The sequence below is a fragment of the Galleria mellonella genome, unplaced genomic scaffold (genome assembly GCF_026898425.1).
Source record: "Galleria mellonella isolate WM207_F2 unplaced genomic scaffold, CSIRO_AGI_GalMel_v1 utg146, whole genome shotgun sequence".
NCBI classification, from domain to species: Eukaryota; Metazoa; Arthropoda; class Insecta; order Lepidoptera; family Pyralidae; genus Galleria; species Galleria mellonella.
The window spans coordinates 395,175-411,889 of NW_026441999.1; the positions used below are offsets into that span (position 1 = coordinate 395,175).

A 16,715-nucleotide genomic window follows, 5' to 3' on the forward strand; every position below is an offset into this window, starting at 1 on the left:
AAACATAAAACGTTCTTTTAAATAATGGGGTGTAACTGGATTAAAGAGAATTGAGTAAAGAAGGGAAAGGATGTACCAGTTACGACGAAGACGGATAGAAAGCCACTTGAGCTGTATACTTATTTATTTATTTAAACTTTACTGACCAATAAAAAGTAGAAAAGACGGACTATGGTAAATACTATAGGCATACTCTATCAGACATTCTTTAGAATGAGTAGAGATGCACATACTATATTTATAGCTTTTAAGCTATGTCCAAAAGTATGGTGTTTCATTGAGAATAGCATGGATTATCTTTGCTAAATCTAAACAGATTATAACAATCCTTTTTATAATAAGTACCGTTTCTTCGCTTATTGCTTCCATATTAATTTAATAATGACTAGAAGTGACAGTTTTCAACCGACTTTAAGAAATGAGGTTCTCAATTCGATTGTATCTAAACTCCGTCATTTATAAACTGATTTGGAAAATTCATTTTTTCATCGTAACATACTTTATATTTTCAGAGTGATCTAAGCATGCATTGGTCTAAGCGATGCAAATAAATTATATAAATGTATTAACTATTTTAAATGTTGCAATAAAATAAATAAATAAATAAATATCTACCTATTTATTTATTTATTTAAACTTTAATGCACAGTAAAATTCTATGTACATTTGACGGACTTAACACCGGACGGTGTTCTCTACCAGTCAACCATTTTTGAGTAGAGAAAAAACAAAGTAATATTTTATAAATGTATATAATATAAACATACACATAATATATTAAATAAATAAATATATACATACAATAAATACATAATATATTACTATATAAAACAATTAAATAAAACAAATGCAATAGAAGAGCAAATAGTAATCTATGACTCAAACAGTGTAACCAGCAGGAGCAGGAGAAGCTTAAATGGAAAGTGATCTTTCCTATCTAATTAATCTAATATTTATATTTATAGACAAAATAATTATATTTGGATAAATGAGCGCCTTTATTATGAATTAACAAGGACAGTCTCATTAACCTCGACTAAAACAATAAACCTGGATTTTAATGCTTCGACGGCGCAAAATTCTGACGGCCCATTTCCGTTGAACCTATGTAATTAGTTGACGTCTATTTGGCGTAATTGCATTTAGTAATGATAATATAATGTGGATAGATAGAATGACAACTAGAAAATACACTATTTTTTTATATAGTTCAATATATTTAGGATTTAAACTCTAATTTTGTTGAAAGTTTCATGTTTGTAGGCGACGGTTAGCACTTTCTATCAAATAGGCCATTAGCTTGTTTGCCATTCTAAGTTTCATAAAAAAACCTAGCTTAGAACCTATAAACATCATCATGAGCATTATAAAGTACACTATGATTTATGCCAGTCACTATGTATTACCATTTCTGAGGATTAAGATGTCATTCCTTTATACTTCCCACTAATAATGATGCCCACAGCCATATTTTATTATCGCACAGCTTGCTATCATCAGGGAATTCATCCTTATACACTTGAAATTAAATGGTCACGTGCAGTGCGGTTTCAAAGGTATTTTCTATGGGGTTTTTCGAAAAGGATTTTTTTATACAACTTAGAAAGGCAAACAAGCTTACGGCCTACTTGATGGAAAGTGGTAACCGTCGCCTATAGACATGAGCAGTACCATGGACATAACAGAGTACACTGTTTCGCCCATGATACCCCCCATGCGTTACCATTCCTGAGGACTCAGGTGTTATTCCTCTGTACCCCGTAAATTCACGTCATATCCCACCCTTCAAACCGAAACACAGCCATGCAAACACAACTGCTTCACGGTAGAAACACGAATCGGACAGAGGTACACAAGCAATCGACTTTTGTACAAAGTCTCCCTCTGGTATATTAAGTTTCCTTCAAGAACGGCAACGCGCGTGATACCCTTAGCATTGCAGACGTCCATAAGCTATACCCATAGTAAACATTTACCATCAGACGGGCTGTATGCTTGTCTGCCACTTAGTGGTATAAAAAAAACAGTTTTTTCACTGCTATATTCCTCACACTCAAATACAACCACGTAAGCACAGCTTGGTGACAGAAACTCGAATGGAATAAAAGATCCGAAGTTGTAACAAAGTTTTACTATTGAGCAAAATTCAATCTTATTTCAAAGGACAGTTATGTTTGAAATTTATTTGCCATCCTAAAACAGGGGTGTGTTCGGCCAATTTCGACAAGAGATTCTCGTAATTTAATTAATATAAACAACTAACATTGCCAATTAATACTTTATTACACGACAAGGAAATGTCAACAACTTATTCACTAAACAGTCTTATCAGATATCACCGACGCGAATTAAATTCTATATTTATTCAGTAATTATGGAATTATCAGTAACTCGATGACGCAGCATCCACTATCAAGTTTGCAGCGTTAAGATTTGGACATATGTCGCTTGCGGTGAACAGTATCATTCTGGCTATTTCGTCCGGCTCTATTATGACTTGATTAGGGACCATCGATGAAATTGTAGCGTAAGCTCGATCCATAGACTCCCGATCGACATTCAGATTCTCCAAGAAATTTGTCCTCGTGATTCCTGGACGGACAGCGTTCATTCTGACCCCTTCCGTCGCCAACTCCAACGCTCCAGACTTCGTGAATCTTTCAAGAGCATCCCTTATCATCGCAAATGGTAAAAAACCAGGTCTCGTCCTTAGGGGTGCGCCAAAAATATTAACAACGTTGCCTTTACTCCTCTTCAAATAGGGCAGACACAGTTGAGTGAGTTTATACGGAACGCGTAGGTTCAGAGCGACCAGTTCATCGAAGATCTCCATTGTGGTATCGAAGAGAGACGTGACAGCGGCTTTTCCGACACAATTCACTAATATGTCTATACGTTTGTACATGTCTGCAGTTTTTTTGACAAGTTCGTCGCAGCTACTGTCGAGGGTTAAGTCTAAGAGAAGACATAACGGCCTGTTTCCTCTGGACGCTTCGCAGGCGTTCGCAACAGACAGAAGTCTCGCTTCGTCTCTGCCGACTATAGTCAGCAGAGCTCCATGTTCAGCAAACAGTTTCGCTGTTGCAGCACCAATGCCCGAGCTACTTCCAGTCACGATGACCACTTTCCCGGTAAAATCCATTTATAAAGCGCAGTACACGTCTGATAAGTTCAGCGTTGGGCGCAGTACTGTTGTTGTCAGCGATGCGAAGCTGAGATGTCTGTATTCACTGTCAAATAGAACCTGTTTGTGGTAATTACACAAATAGCTTCGATGAAGGCTATGTTGACCTTAACCTCTGCTATCTTCGAAGTGTGCTGTAGTCAACAGGTTAATACAAAACCTTTTAATTACAGTACACAAATATAAATAACTGCAGATATGGCAGACTCAACACCTGTCAATGATCTCTACGTGTCGATTACAACGCAAACAGTGCAATTAATATTTCAATGCGATAAATCACAGAATTCACTACTAGCTTTATGTCTAAAGTATTTCTTGCAATATGTAGTGACATTTTACACCAATTTCCTGATCTTTAAACTAATGCCACTGATAAATAGTTAACCAAATAGCCATTGTTTATTTCATTAATTTCCGAGAGCACTATTCGAACAGTTTCAAGTGAGCTAAAGACCCAAAATTGAAAAAGAAACTATTTCGATCAAGAAAGAAGAGCACGACCTTTTTTGTGCATAACCATCAAGGACATCAGACATTTTTATTTGTTAAACAGTGTTAATATCTTAACGCGCTTAAAGTGCACAACGAGTATATTTAAAGTAGTTTTAAGGTTACGCTTATCGCAGATAAAATTATAAATTTCAGGCTAAGGTGGTATGAACACAGGACGAATCGACCCGATTGCCACGTAGAGAAGAAGTGCCTTGGCTGTAAAAAATAGCTGACGAGATAGGCCACAGATTATCTGGATGTCAAATGACCAGACGGATATGAAAGAGTTTGGTCTAACCGATAGTGACAAATACCATCGAAACAAATGGCGCCGTGTGAATACATATAACGGGAAGAGGCGAGGAAACAAATAAAGTGTTAATGTTTTCAAGTAAAGTTTGTCATGCAGGTAGATCATATTCACATCATACATTGTCTTTATAATGATAGGTCTCCTGTTTACCGTCTGCCATGACGAAGCATTAGAGGAAAATCAAGTGTCATAATACCAAAGCAATATTTACGTCCTTGCTTATTCCAGTTACTGAGCATGTTGATAAACGTTAAGAGCGATGGCCTAGTGATACGAGTAGGTTACCTCGACTCACAGTCATGGGATCGTTTCTCGCGTGAACTAAAAATCTATATCACATTTATATTCTCTAAAGCAAAAGAAGAGGCCGAAATTAGAAACATATTACATCAAAAGAGCTAATTAAAGATACACAAAGATAAGTGGTTCAATTCTGGACTTCAAGAAGATAAGTCTTCGCAAAGAAGAAAAATAAAATGTTCTGGAGTTAAGCCCAGGATATCAAACAGGAGATGCAGAAGACTAAATCATGATAATGATGATGATGATTATTCGCTGTAGTTAGGATGTAGAAAACGTGACCCCAACTGAGTTAATCAACTCGTCGTCGTAAACAAGATCACAGAGGTCGCAGTGCTACAAGTTTTTCTGCTAGAAAAACCCCTTCTCTCAATAATAACATGATTACACCATAAACAAAAATATACAATAACAAGTGAACAATTCCAGTGAAATACATTAACATAAATATAGATTGAAAATAAAGATACAAAACGCGGTCTTATCGCTAGGGCAATCTCTTACAGACAACCTTTGCTAATAATTACTACTCAATTTGTTGCCGAAAAAAATAATGGCGATAGAATTCGACGGAAAGCAAGCTATTTTAGGTTAGCAAGGATCGTGATCAGTTTTAGAAAAATCGAAATCTTGAAATCTGCTGATAGATGAAAATACGTTAACTACACCAAATAAACTGATGTACCCATAAGTGGGGATTGTGGGGTTGCATTGCCTTTACATTTAAAGATTTGTCGACAGGTTTTTTGATAGCTATTTTGTTATTTAATATATAAAATTATGCATCTTCTTCGAAAACGAGAAAATGATGAGCCATCCTTGCATATGACATGAAACAAGACTTACAATTTTAATTATACAATCTCTTATTATTTTGTTTACATTTATTAACTTCACTGAAACTGACTACAGAGGGCCTACCATGAAATATTTTCCGAAATTTCAGGCACGAACGAAATAGAAATTTGATGTTAAAATTACATAATACATGCCGTTTAAAATGATTAAAAATATTAAAATATCGTTCCTCTGGACTATTAGGATAGGATTTATGATGAACGAAATGTTAAGCTCCATTTACTGGGTCGATTTAGGTACAAACAAAAACAGGAAATTGAGCCCGAAAATTCGGAATTTCAATTAATGGTAGGCCACCAGATATACGCCTGTCACGTCTATTCATAGTTCTAAGTTCAAGTACATACAAATTTTGGAAACGTTCAAGTGGGGCATCGCACAAAATAGGTTGGGAAACACTGGTTTAATAGATATGACATTACTACAAACACGAACATTCACATCGCGCTGCGTACGTTTTCTAAGAATGCTTGCTGGCCGCACTGAACCCGTTATCGACGCGCGGACGACCTGACCCGTCATTTATTTTTACACGTCCATCTGTCCAACAGCATCAAAACAATGTCCAGAGAATTTTACACAAATGTCAAATTACTAGTTTTTTTATACTCGGCCGATCATATCGCGTGACCGGGATATGATCGGCCGAGATAAATAGTATATTCTTATTTATATAGGTTTATATTTATATATATATATGTGTGTGTGTGTGTATAATATGTATATATACATACATATATATACTTACATTCAAAGGTTACCTGGAAGAGATCGCTCTTAGCGATAAGGTCGCCCATTGTTTTCTCATTGTGATTATTTCTTGTAATTATTTATATCTAGAATAAGTATACTATTGTAATCTTTTGGAGTAAACAATAAAGAGTATCTATATATATATATATATATATATATATATATATATATATATATATATATATATATATATATATATATATATATATATATACCTCATGTGTAAATTTAAGTTATATTATTATTACAATGTATTATTATTATTATATTTACACAGACAAAGCCACGAAAGGCTTTTTAGTAGAAAGTTAGTTTACATTAATAAAAATTAAAATGTAAATATCAATTTCATATAACATTTTTTTTTTATTTATGATTTTTTTCGTTCTGAACCATTATAGACGGGATACAAGCTGGAGACAGATAAAAGGTCTTTAGTATTCGGTTGTCTGTCTATTGAATAAAGGACCTGGCATCGTCGAAGGAATGTAAATATTAAAAAAAAAATCACTTTCTTCTTTTGAAATATTCGATTTTTAAAAATCCCATAGAGTGCCAACAATCGTAAATATTTGCAATTTGTCATTCATCTATCATGTTTACTGATAATATAAACGATGCGGAAATTGTGACGCTTCCACGCGGAAATTAAAGAAATTATTTGGAAAAAAATTGCCAGCCAGCTTTATGGGACGCAGTCACGTGACATTAACGGGAATATCGCTAGTAAGTAGTATAAATACATAATACAATAATTTTCATAAACACACGTTTCAAAGTTCCAAAAAACGAAGAGGTCTAAAAAATTTCTATGCCAAATTTCAAGTTCGTAGTTTAAAGAGGTTTTTTTTTTTTGCGGCTCACCTGATGGTAAGTGACTACCGCCGCCCATGGTTACCCACAACACCAACGGCATTGCAAGTGTACTGCCGACCTTTTAAAAGGGAATATGATCTTTTCTTGAAGGTTATGTTTTCGTATCGGTTCGGAAATACTGCCGCTGGAAGTCGATTCCAAAGAGTGGTTGTGCGTGGGAGAAAGTGCGTGTGAAACGGTTAGTGAATAATATTCACCAGTCAGATAGGTAACCTTGTATTTTTTTGCCATTTTGTATGTATGTTTGTACATATGCTCCAAATGGTCACGGGTAGACCATGTACAAATCTGTATGTTTTTAATAAAATACAGCCCATGTCACTTTCTAATAATGTAGTTGTCCATAGGTGAAAGATTTTAAAACTAGTAGTGGTAGAATCCTTAATAATTCAATAATTAATTAATTGTTTAATTAAATTAGTTTACGCTTTACGCTTTAACGGCTTAATAAATCATTATGAAATTTAGTATGTTATAAAGGATGAAAAAGGGCGTAGCCTACTTTCTATCCCGGTCATTGAACCTACTCCGGTCACATGGACGAAGTCGCGGGTAAAAACTAGTTGTATCCCTATGACAACCATGTCACCACGACTAAAGGAAAGAAACTATTTTTAACGACAAATAGGGACCCCCAACGCCAGTAATATATGGTCAGATTGCCCCTGGAAAGCGTCGTGATTAACTCCTAGTGAATTCATCACGGATCAACTGACCTGTATCATCCTCATCATTCACTGGCATCCCGCCATAGGGGGAAAAGGGGTTGTTAGTAATGGGGACTAATGGCCCCATTGCTAGCAAGCCCTATCAGGTTGAGCTCCACGCAGTTCCCCCTGGAAACTATCGTGATTAATACTTGTTGCATTCATCACGATGGGCTAACTGACCTGCTATCATGCTCACCTATCATCCTTCACTGGTGCCCCGCCAGTGTATACCGATAGCGCAGGAGGTTACCATTACATTATCATCCATTAAAAAAAACATATACCAAAAACGTAGAAACCTACTTGAAATCTGAGGGCCTACCATGAAATATTTTTCGATATTTCGGAGACGTACGTAACATAAATTTAATGCTAAAATTACATAGTACATACCGTTTAAAATTATTAAAAATGTTAAAACATCGTTCCTCTCGACTATGGTGGTAGGATTTATGATGAACGAAATGTTAAAGTCCAGTTACTGGGTAGATTTCGGTACGAACAAAAACACGAAATTGAGCTCGAAAATTCGGAATTTCATTTCATGGTAGACCCCCTGTTTACTTATTGGCATAAACATAAAGTTAATTCTGCGTGTAATTACAGATAATTCATCATATACAGACATACATTTTGACTTATCGGATTTAGTGATAACGTTAATCACAATCATATACATATTGTTACATAAAAGCAAAACTATATATTCCTGTCGGCCAGACGAAGTGTGGCAACGTTGGAGTCACTTGTCAAATTTTAAAACAACGAACGAATGAAACCACTAACGACATCTCCATTCATTCGTATATACTACATTATTACTGATTATATAAAAAAAAAACATCAATGTTAATAATAATGCAATAAAATACTTATTAAACTATATTATGAACTTTTTTTTTAAATACATTACTACGGGACAAATTACAAAATATTAATTTTTTTTTATGCAACTTAGAATGGTAAACAAGCTAAAGGCCCACCTGATGGAAAGTGGTAACCGTCGTCTAAACACATGAGCAGCACCATGGACATAACAGAGTATACTGTTTCGCCCATGATACTCAGGTGTTAATCCTCTGTACCCTTTAAATTCACTGCCATATCCCACCCTTCAAACCGAAACATCTATTTCACGGTAGAAACACCAATGGAACAGAGAGGCCCAAACAAACGACTTTTGTACAAAGTCTCCCTCTGGTTCTAAATATGTATCCACTGTACTTTTCAATATAAAATAATAAAAGTCGATTTTTTTATTCATCGTCTTGAATAATTGAAGATAATACTATTATTTTATTTAACTCTTTATTGCACCTAATATGTACATAAAAAATATAAAATGATAATAAAAAAATCAATTAAAATACGGAAAGATAAAGTACAGATCAAAATATTTTTGAAAACTTGAATTTTGATACCAAAAAATGATTAGAATGAAATATAAAGTAGGTGCAAACATTTTCGTGGTAGAATTATTTGCAACTTATTAATGTTTTAGTTCCCTATTAGAGCACTTTTTAAATAATTTAATCACAAACATGGAAAATTGACAGAGAATTGTATTGTTGCCACACTCCGACAAAAATTTATACGGACGCTCTTAGAAAAAAAAATAAACAAAATGAATTTATAAAAGTAAAAGCAAAAATATTTTATTTAAATATAATATTGTAACGATCACTATCATATAATTACTTATTCCTAATCAAATGTCCACTCACTACCTAGATGTCGCTGCACTATCTATGCACACATTTGCTCCGTTCATACTCGGACATAAATTGCTAGCAATGAAAACAACCATTTTGGCTACTTCTTCGGGATCCAATATTTTCATATTATTGTGACTTTCAATCACCCTGTATACAGATTCCCGTTCTTCTTGACTTTCGATATTAATGTTTGATAATATGTTAGTTCTAGTCACTGTTATGGACACAGAATTGATTCTCACTCCTAAAGTAGCTAATTCGACTGCAGAGATTTTGGTGAATTTATTTAGTGCAGCATTTATGGTCGAAAAAGCCACGAAACCGTGTCTGATCTTCTCGTACTGGGCCGCTGTTACGATTACAATATTGCCTTTCGTCTTCACCAGGTGTGGTATTGCAAAATGTGTCATTTTGTAAGTGGCTCCAAGGTTCAGTTTTGTTAATTCGTCAAATACTTCTGTAGTTTCATCCAGAAGGGATCCAATAGCGTACTTTCCTGCAGAGTTTACTAAAATATCAAGTCTTCCAAATTTCTGAACTGTTTTCTCAACAGCCTTCTGACAGTTTCCGTCTTCTGTCAGATCCATTCTCAACTGTAGAGGTTGTAGACCTTTCGCGTTGTAACATAACTTTGCAACTTCATTCAGTCGTTGCTCATTTCTCCCGACCAAAGCGAGTTGTGCTCCATGAGTGGCTAGTATCTTAGCCGACGCTGCTCCTATGCCTGAACTTCCGCCCGTCACTAAAGCCACCTTCCCCGTGAAATCCATGTATCTCTCTCTAATATTATTTTGCTACTGATTTGAACAGAGCGACAATATACAGCGACTGACTTGATAACTAAACAGATAACGACTTCTGATATACAAGTTTTATTTGGCTTATCTTTCTCGTGATAAGGTCATACGCAATATTTATGTACAAAATAAGGTATTACTGTGATTACATAAAATACAAAATGCTTCTTGTTAAAAACTACATATTTAGTAAATTATAAAATTATTTTTCTAAAAAATAGCATTGTTTATTTTTGCCAAAAGCTTGAAAAAATAATAAAATCCAACAATATTACCTTAATTTTACCTTTTCTGCAACGTATCGATACAAAAATATTAAGCAAACTGTGCTACCCAATATTATGGTGACCGTGATAGGACACGAACCTGATATTTTCGAATAATAATTTAATGTTAATTTGTTCAGTTTATGAAGAACAAGCTATGCAGCTAGCTGTGGCAAACGATTCTTCTAATTTATTGTTGCATGCAAATTTTACAAAAACAACAAGAACTAAATTTAATTTTTCCTATACCTTATTACAAATAAATATAGATTTCAGAGAATTCTAATAATTAATAACATCAAATCTAAAGAACAGATAGTGTACATCTTATTTTTTATCTGTGCCATAGATATACAAGAACTCTTTTAGTGAATATATACTTTTAAATTGATTGTGGACAATATAACAGGTTTTGTGATCGATGAAAACATACATCAGGGATAAAAAAAATTAAAACATATATATGAGTACATAGTTACAACAAAAATCAGTTCCCGAGAAATAATATTAGTACCCAGGTGCATTTATATATAGCAGTGGCGTGAAATGAACGTTTTACCAATCTCATTAAATGACCTGTCTGATTATAATAGATAGATACAAGTAAATTAAATTCCTTGGAATGACCGAATAAACAGAATTTAATTGGTCGTATTAAGATATTATCACGTTTTGAATTGGGCACGATGCCACTACCTTTGAGCACTTGAACACAATTGAGAAGATTCAAAGGTACATTTTAAATGTGATTTACACTAATTGGACATCTAGTTTTGATAAAGTGACAAGTGAATTTAGTAGCTGAAAGCTGTTAAAATCATAATACTAAAATTAAGAGAGTTCATAACGAAGCACGTCAGAATTGTTTGACAATTTTTAATATTCCTGATTATTTATAAAATACACTGCTAGCGATCTTAAATTTAACCAAACCATGAGACTTTTATTAAGAAGTATGGAAGAGATCTCTGTCAGAGATAAGTCTACCATTTAGACACAACATTTATAAATACATTATTTTATATGTAACTTACAAGTGCAATAAAGAATATAATTATATAGAAATTTGAATTTTGAGCGTAAAAAAAAAAATATTTTAATAATTTTTGAAGTAAAATATGAAGTAGGTTTCAAATTTTTGTGGTAAATGTATATGCCACACTGTGTGACTTATTCTTTAATTAGCGATAATTACCTTTAACGGAGAGGTTTAGTTTGAATTCGTATTTATTATTCAATATAACAAGTATGTATTTACGGTCTACTACATCGACGTAGCCGCACTGTCTATACAAACATTAGCTCCACTCATACTCGGGCACATATTACTAGCAATAAAAACAACCATCCTTGCAACTTCCTCTGGCTCCAATATCTTGATTCTACTAACACTTTCAAGTACTCTATACGCGGATTCCCTCTCCTCCGGACTTTCGATATTAATATTCGACATTATATTTGTTCTCGTCACTGAAATGTTCACAGCATTAATCCTCACTCCGACAGTGGCCAACTCGACTGCAGCGGACTTGATGAATTTGGTCAATCCAGCATTCACTACGTCAAATGGTACAAAACCGTGTCTGACCTTCTTGTATAACATCGCTGCGATGACGATTACATTCCCTTTCGTTTTTATCAGATGCGGCAAAGCACAATGTGTCATTTTGTATGTAGCTCCGAGATTTAGTTTTACTAGATTATCGAAGACGTCTGTGGTCTCGTCCAATAGAGATCCGATCTCGCATTTTCCTGCTGAATTCACTAAAACATCGAGTCTCCCGAATTTCTGGATTGTATTTTCAACAGCCTCTTGACACTTCCCATCTTCTGTCAGATCTAATTTCAGCAGTAGAGGCGGTATGCCTTTGGCGTTGTGGCATATTTCTCCAATTTTATTAAGTCTATGTTCATCACGTCCAATCAAAGCGACTTGTGCTCCGTGGATGGCTAGCAATTTAGCGCAGGCAGCTCCTATACCAGAACTGCCTCCGGTCACTAAAGCGACCTTCCCCGTGAAGTCCATGTGTCTGTTTGATGTGACATTCGAATACTGACAACAAGAGAATGAATACTTCATGTTAATTTGTTTGATAACGATTTTGGTGTTTCTAGATAGCAGGTTCTTATGTGTGAGTTTTATTCGTATTGAGCTTATCACTTGCACACAAGTAATGAGGGCAACAATATTTACATAATTATACGAAAAAGTATTGCATCATTCCAATTAAAATAAAAAAATACAAAGTAATTAATTAATACAATTAAAAATTTGGCTCCACAGTAAAACCAGTTTCAATCTTAATAAAATTAGCATAAAGGCTTTCTATTAACAAAAAAGAATCGCAAAGAAAAAAAGAAAATATTAATAATTGCATTTTAGAACTTCTAAATTAATAGCAATTTCATTTAATATACTCGGTGTGTGTACTCAATAAAGTTAAATTTAGTTAAACGCAAACCTTGCCGCCTTCGGCATAAAGTCGAATTTAGTTTGCACTCAAAAATTAAGTCCCATCTGAAGATCTGGCAACTTGACTTAAATGTTACTCTTCATAGGGATTTCCTAAGAGATTCAATTCTCTCTGCCTATTTCGTGAGGATGGAAGAATGAATTATAAATATTTATATCTGCTTTACTCACGTATTTAACTGCGAGATTGTAAGACTAGTTTTGGACTCGATAGGAGCTCTTCTTTATAAGTTTGGGGTTTTTAATTGATCCCTTGATCAGTTCTTTAAAGATATGGCCATGAACATTGAGTATACTACTATTATTCGTTCTATGAGCATGCAACCAAATCCGCAAATGAGGTACACAAGCAAGCAGCGAGAGACGAGACATCTCACACTAGAATGGGCGTAATGGCGTCGACTTTATCAGTTCCCTCCATTAGCCAGATTGAACGTGCACTTTTGTTTGCGGCTCTATGTGGGTAGCGAGTTGCATTGTTGCCGAGTCGAAGTACGAATTACAAGCTGTCGCGAGTTATTTTTTACTTTAATACCTCATCGGGGGGGAGAGGACTGTTTAGTAATGGGCATTAACAGCTCCTAGCTCATTGCTGCTAGCAAGCAAACTGTTTAAAATTTTTGACTGTCTGTATTATTTGTAACATCGTGTAAAAAACAGCACACTGAATACGGTTTACATAGTTATGTTACGTTCTAAAAGGTCTACCTTAAAAACTGATGATTTATAATTTTTACATCATCTAGAAATGACTATCTAATTTCAAAACCCAACCGTATGCAGTTACAGACAAAAACTAGTCTACATTGAAAGTAGACACTTCTGTAATCCGAATACAATTTATTCTTTTGAAATCGAACACTATAAATTCCTCTTTCTTCTGAGAAATTTATCTTGGGAGATAAAATTGTGTGGATCGAGCGTGTTTCTTGCACCAGCCGGCTGTGTAAGCGAGCGCGGGAGAACAATGCGATCTGATTACGTTGGTTTTCCGGCATTGATGAAAACTATTCCTGCATTGGTGTTTCTGGTGAACGTGTTACGTGACGTGTGAGGGAATGGCGTTTAACATATTATATAAACCAATAACGGGTGGCGTACATACGAATATCTGTGTACGTTTCTATTATTATGATTATTTATATCTTTACTCATTTATTAAATCCAGCGTTAGCGGAGTAGTTACTTTTTCAACCGACTTCAAAAAGAAGGATGTTTTCTATTCGGTTGCATTTTTTATGTTTGTTACCTCATAACTCCATCAGTTACACATATATCGATTTGGAAAATTCTTTCAAACAAGTCATCGACCGACTTGATAAAAGTGCTAGTCGTTGTTTATAGGTACATATAAGCAGCATGAAAGCCAAAGAATTTGCTTACCACCTCTCATATATCACATTCCAGTAGATTTAATAACAAAAAAAAATATATAAAATGACGAATTCTTAGAATAAAGAGAGCACAAAATGAAGAGACAATTGAATGAGGAGATCGCAAGAAAACAAGGTAGTCGAGGTCGAGACGATATTTTTTATATGTACCTTTTTTATAACATAAGCGACAACCGAGCATGTGGCTAGCCTGATGGCGACTACCACCAATCATTAGCACTAACATTATCAGAGAAATAACAGGTGTATTGCCGCCTTTCTAAGAAAGAATATGTTCTTTTCTTGAAGATTTCAATATCGTATCTGATTGTTCGGAAATACTGCTGCTAAAAAGTGGTTTACCATTTTTATCGTGCGAAGCAGAAAACTTCATATAGTGAGCAGGTTAACAGTTCACTTGTTAATAAATTGTAACATTCGCCTACATAAATGAAAAGTTTTATAGAACAATGACCAGTTCCCCCCTCCCCCTATAGTTAGAATTACTAAGAACCAAGATTATACCTGCGAACTTGTAATTTCACAGAATATCGCAGAAGAACGAGATTTAGCCAGAACGACTTTTGTTTTTGGATTGAAAATACAAAACATTAATGGTTATTTGATTTGAATTATTTCGTTTCATTCTGCTAAACTGCAAAAGTTTGGGAGTCGAACGATTAACACTAGACTCCGAGCAGCCATCTCTTAATTTGCCTAAAGATACCTCGTTTAGAGTTCACCTCTAAACGAGGTTCGTCCAAGCACGTTTAGCGACACGTGTCGCTAAACGTGCTTGGATGAAATGGCAGTCGGAGATTGATTTTTTTTATACAACTTAGAAATGGCAAACAAGCTGACGCCCCACCTGATACCGATACTGATATAGAAAGTGGTAACCGTCGCCTATAGCCATGAGCTGTACCATGGATATAACAGAGTATACTGTTTCGCCCATGATACCCCCCATGCGTTGCCATTCCTGAGGACTCAGGTGTTATTCCTCTGTACCCAGTAAGTTCACGCCATATCCCACCCTTCAAACCGAAACACAGCCATGCAAACACAACAGCTTCACGGTAGAATTAGTGAATTAAAATTGTAGGACTTCTAGTAATAGCAGTCTATCTTCGTGTGTTGGCAGTCACACATATACTAATGGTATCAGAATTAAGCAAAATATAATATAACCAGTGATCACCTGAAATGCATTGTAGCGAGTCAGTAGACGCAGGTGGCTCAGGACTGTAAGGCAGTCTATGGGGGAGGCTTATGTCCAGCAGTGGACAGATAATGGCTGATGACGATGATAACCAGTAATATGGACTTCCGCAAAATAACATCTAGTTCAGAAAAAAGATTGTTCAATCCACACTCTTTAGTAATGTTTGCCATTTTTTGTATACATACACTTCTACCGAATTTATTATGGGGAGTGCTCTGAGGAATTGTTCGGATTGATACCTGCTGCTGATTTTCACCACCGTACAACCCGCTATAAACTAAAGTTTCATCCCAACCATGTGGACGAGTGGCGGTCCTCCACCGTGCGTTTATTAAGACACTTTCTTCCACGCACAACCATTCTTTGGAATCAACTTCCAGCAGCAGTATTTCCGAACCGATACGACAACATAACCTTCAAGAAAAGATCATATTCCTTTTTAAAACGTCGGCAGCACACCTGCAATGGCGTTTGTGTTGTGGGTGAACATGAGCAACGGTAGTCACTTACCATCAGGTGAGCCGAATGCTCGTTAGCCCCCTGTGTTGTAAAAAAGAACTTACCATACATGGTAAATAGGAGTATTCCATGTACGTAGCTCAACGAGCAGGTGAACGAACTTACCTGAAACAAAGGTAACGTAGCAATAAGTTAATCTGATTAATTTGCGGCGGCGCTCGTACAAAATGCAATTAGAGTTTACAATCAGCCCGTGAAAAATACGCCAACCTACACAGCGGGCTATACGAACGTAATCTAATATTCTATACAATATTGATATTCATACTGATCTTATATACTAGCTTTAACTCGCGGCTTCGTCCGCGTGACAGGGACATGTTTACTGACCGGGTTAAGAAGTAGCCCTATATCCTTCTCCATCCCATATATTACGTGTAATCGAAAACCTTAACATTCGGGGTTCTTGGTGTATTCATCACGATGGGCTAACTGACCTGTCTTTTCATTCTCACCTATCACCTCGCACTGGTGCCCGCTCCTTTACACTAAAATCAAAATAAGAAAATCAGCAGTACCATTATATCAGCTTGAGGTTGGTTATCGTACAGAATTATTCAACACTAACGGTTCGACCCGGCTTCGCACGGGTAGACCAAATTTTCGAAAATAAGCAGTCTACGTTACTAACCGAAAATGTAACTTTCTATAGATGAAAAAAAAAATTAAAAATCTGTTCGAATCGTTTTTGAGTTTTACCAATATATATAAACAAACAATCAAATGTTTCTTGCAATAAAATTAGTGACTCCACTGGGACCGGGCACAATTTGCAGTCGGTAAAGTTAAATTGTGTGTTAAACGGCGGCTCAGTTAAGCCGCTTAGACAATACTTAAAATACTTTTTAAAGGGAATAT

The 16,715-nt window shown here is 35.4% G+C and overlaps 4 protein-coding genes across 5 annotated transcripts in view; all 4 read right to left on the bottom strand.

The window, feature by feature from the left end:
• The window catches only part of LOC113513714 (heterogeneous nuclear ribonucleoprotein L), a 464,939-nt gene that overhangs the window by 216,668 nt on the left and 231,556 nt on the right, over window positions 1-16,715 (bottom strand). The window lies entirely within an intron of this gene.
• LOC113515847 (3-oxoacyl-[acyl-carrier-protein] reductase FabG-like) lies at window positions 2,264-3,350 on the bottom strand. Its single transcript, XM_026900134.3, has one exon. It carries the CDS (start codon window positions 3,140-3,142, stop codon window positions 2,384-2,386), a length of 759 nt encoding a protein of 252 aa, XP_026755935.2. The 5' UTR covers window positions 3,143-3,350; the 3' UTR covers window positions 2,264-2,383.
• On the bottom strand, window positions 9,119-10,064 carry LOC113515848 (uncharacterized oxidoreductase SSP0419-like). The gene has a single exon (XM_026900135.3). The coding sequence runs from the start codon at window positions 9,972-9,974 to the stop codon at window positions 9,213-9,215; it is 762 nt and encodes a 253-aa protein (XP_026755936.1). The 5' UTR covers window positions 9,975-10,064; the 3' UTR covers window positions 9,119-9,212.
• LOC113515849 (oxidoreductase UcpA-like) lies at window positions 11,477-13,145 on the bottom strand. The gene is made up of 2 exons (XM_026900136.3): window positions 12,912-13,145; window positions 11,477-12,320 (listed from the first exon to the last, which is right to left on the bottom strand). The coding sequence occupies exon 2, from the start codon at window positions 12,291-12,293 to the stop codon at window positions 11,532-11,534; it is 762 nt and encodes a 253-aa protein (XP_026755937.3). The 5' UTR covers window positions 12,294-12,320; window positions 12,912-13,145; the 3' UTR covers window positions 11,477-11,531.

Excerpts from the sequence above, each read along its gene's own strand:
- LOC113515847 (XM_026900134.3), bottom strand. The coding sequence starts at position 3,142 with ATGGATTTTACCGGGAAAGTGGTCATCGTGACTGGAAGTAGCTCGGGC.
- LOC113515848 (XM_026900135.3), bottom strand. The coding sequence starts at position 9,974 with ATGGATTTCACGGGGAAGGTGGCTTTAGTGACGGGCGGAAGTTCAGGC.
- LOC113515849 (XM_026900136.3), bottom strand. The coding sequence starts at position 12,293 with ATGGACTTCACGGGGAAGGTCGCTTTAGTGACCGGAGGCAGTTCTGGT.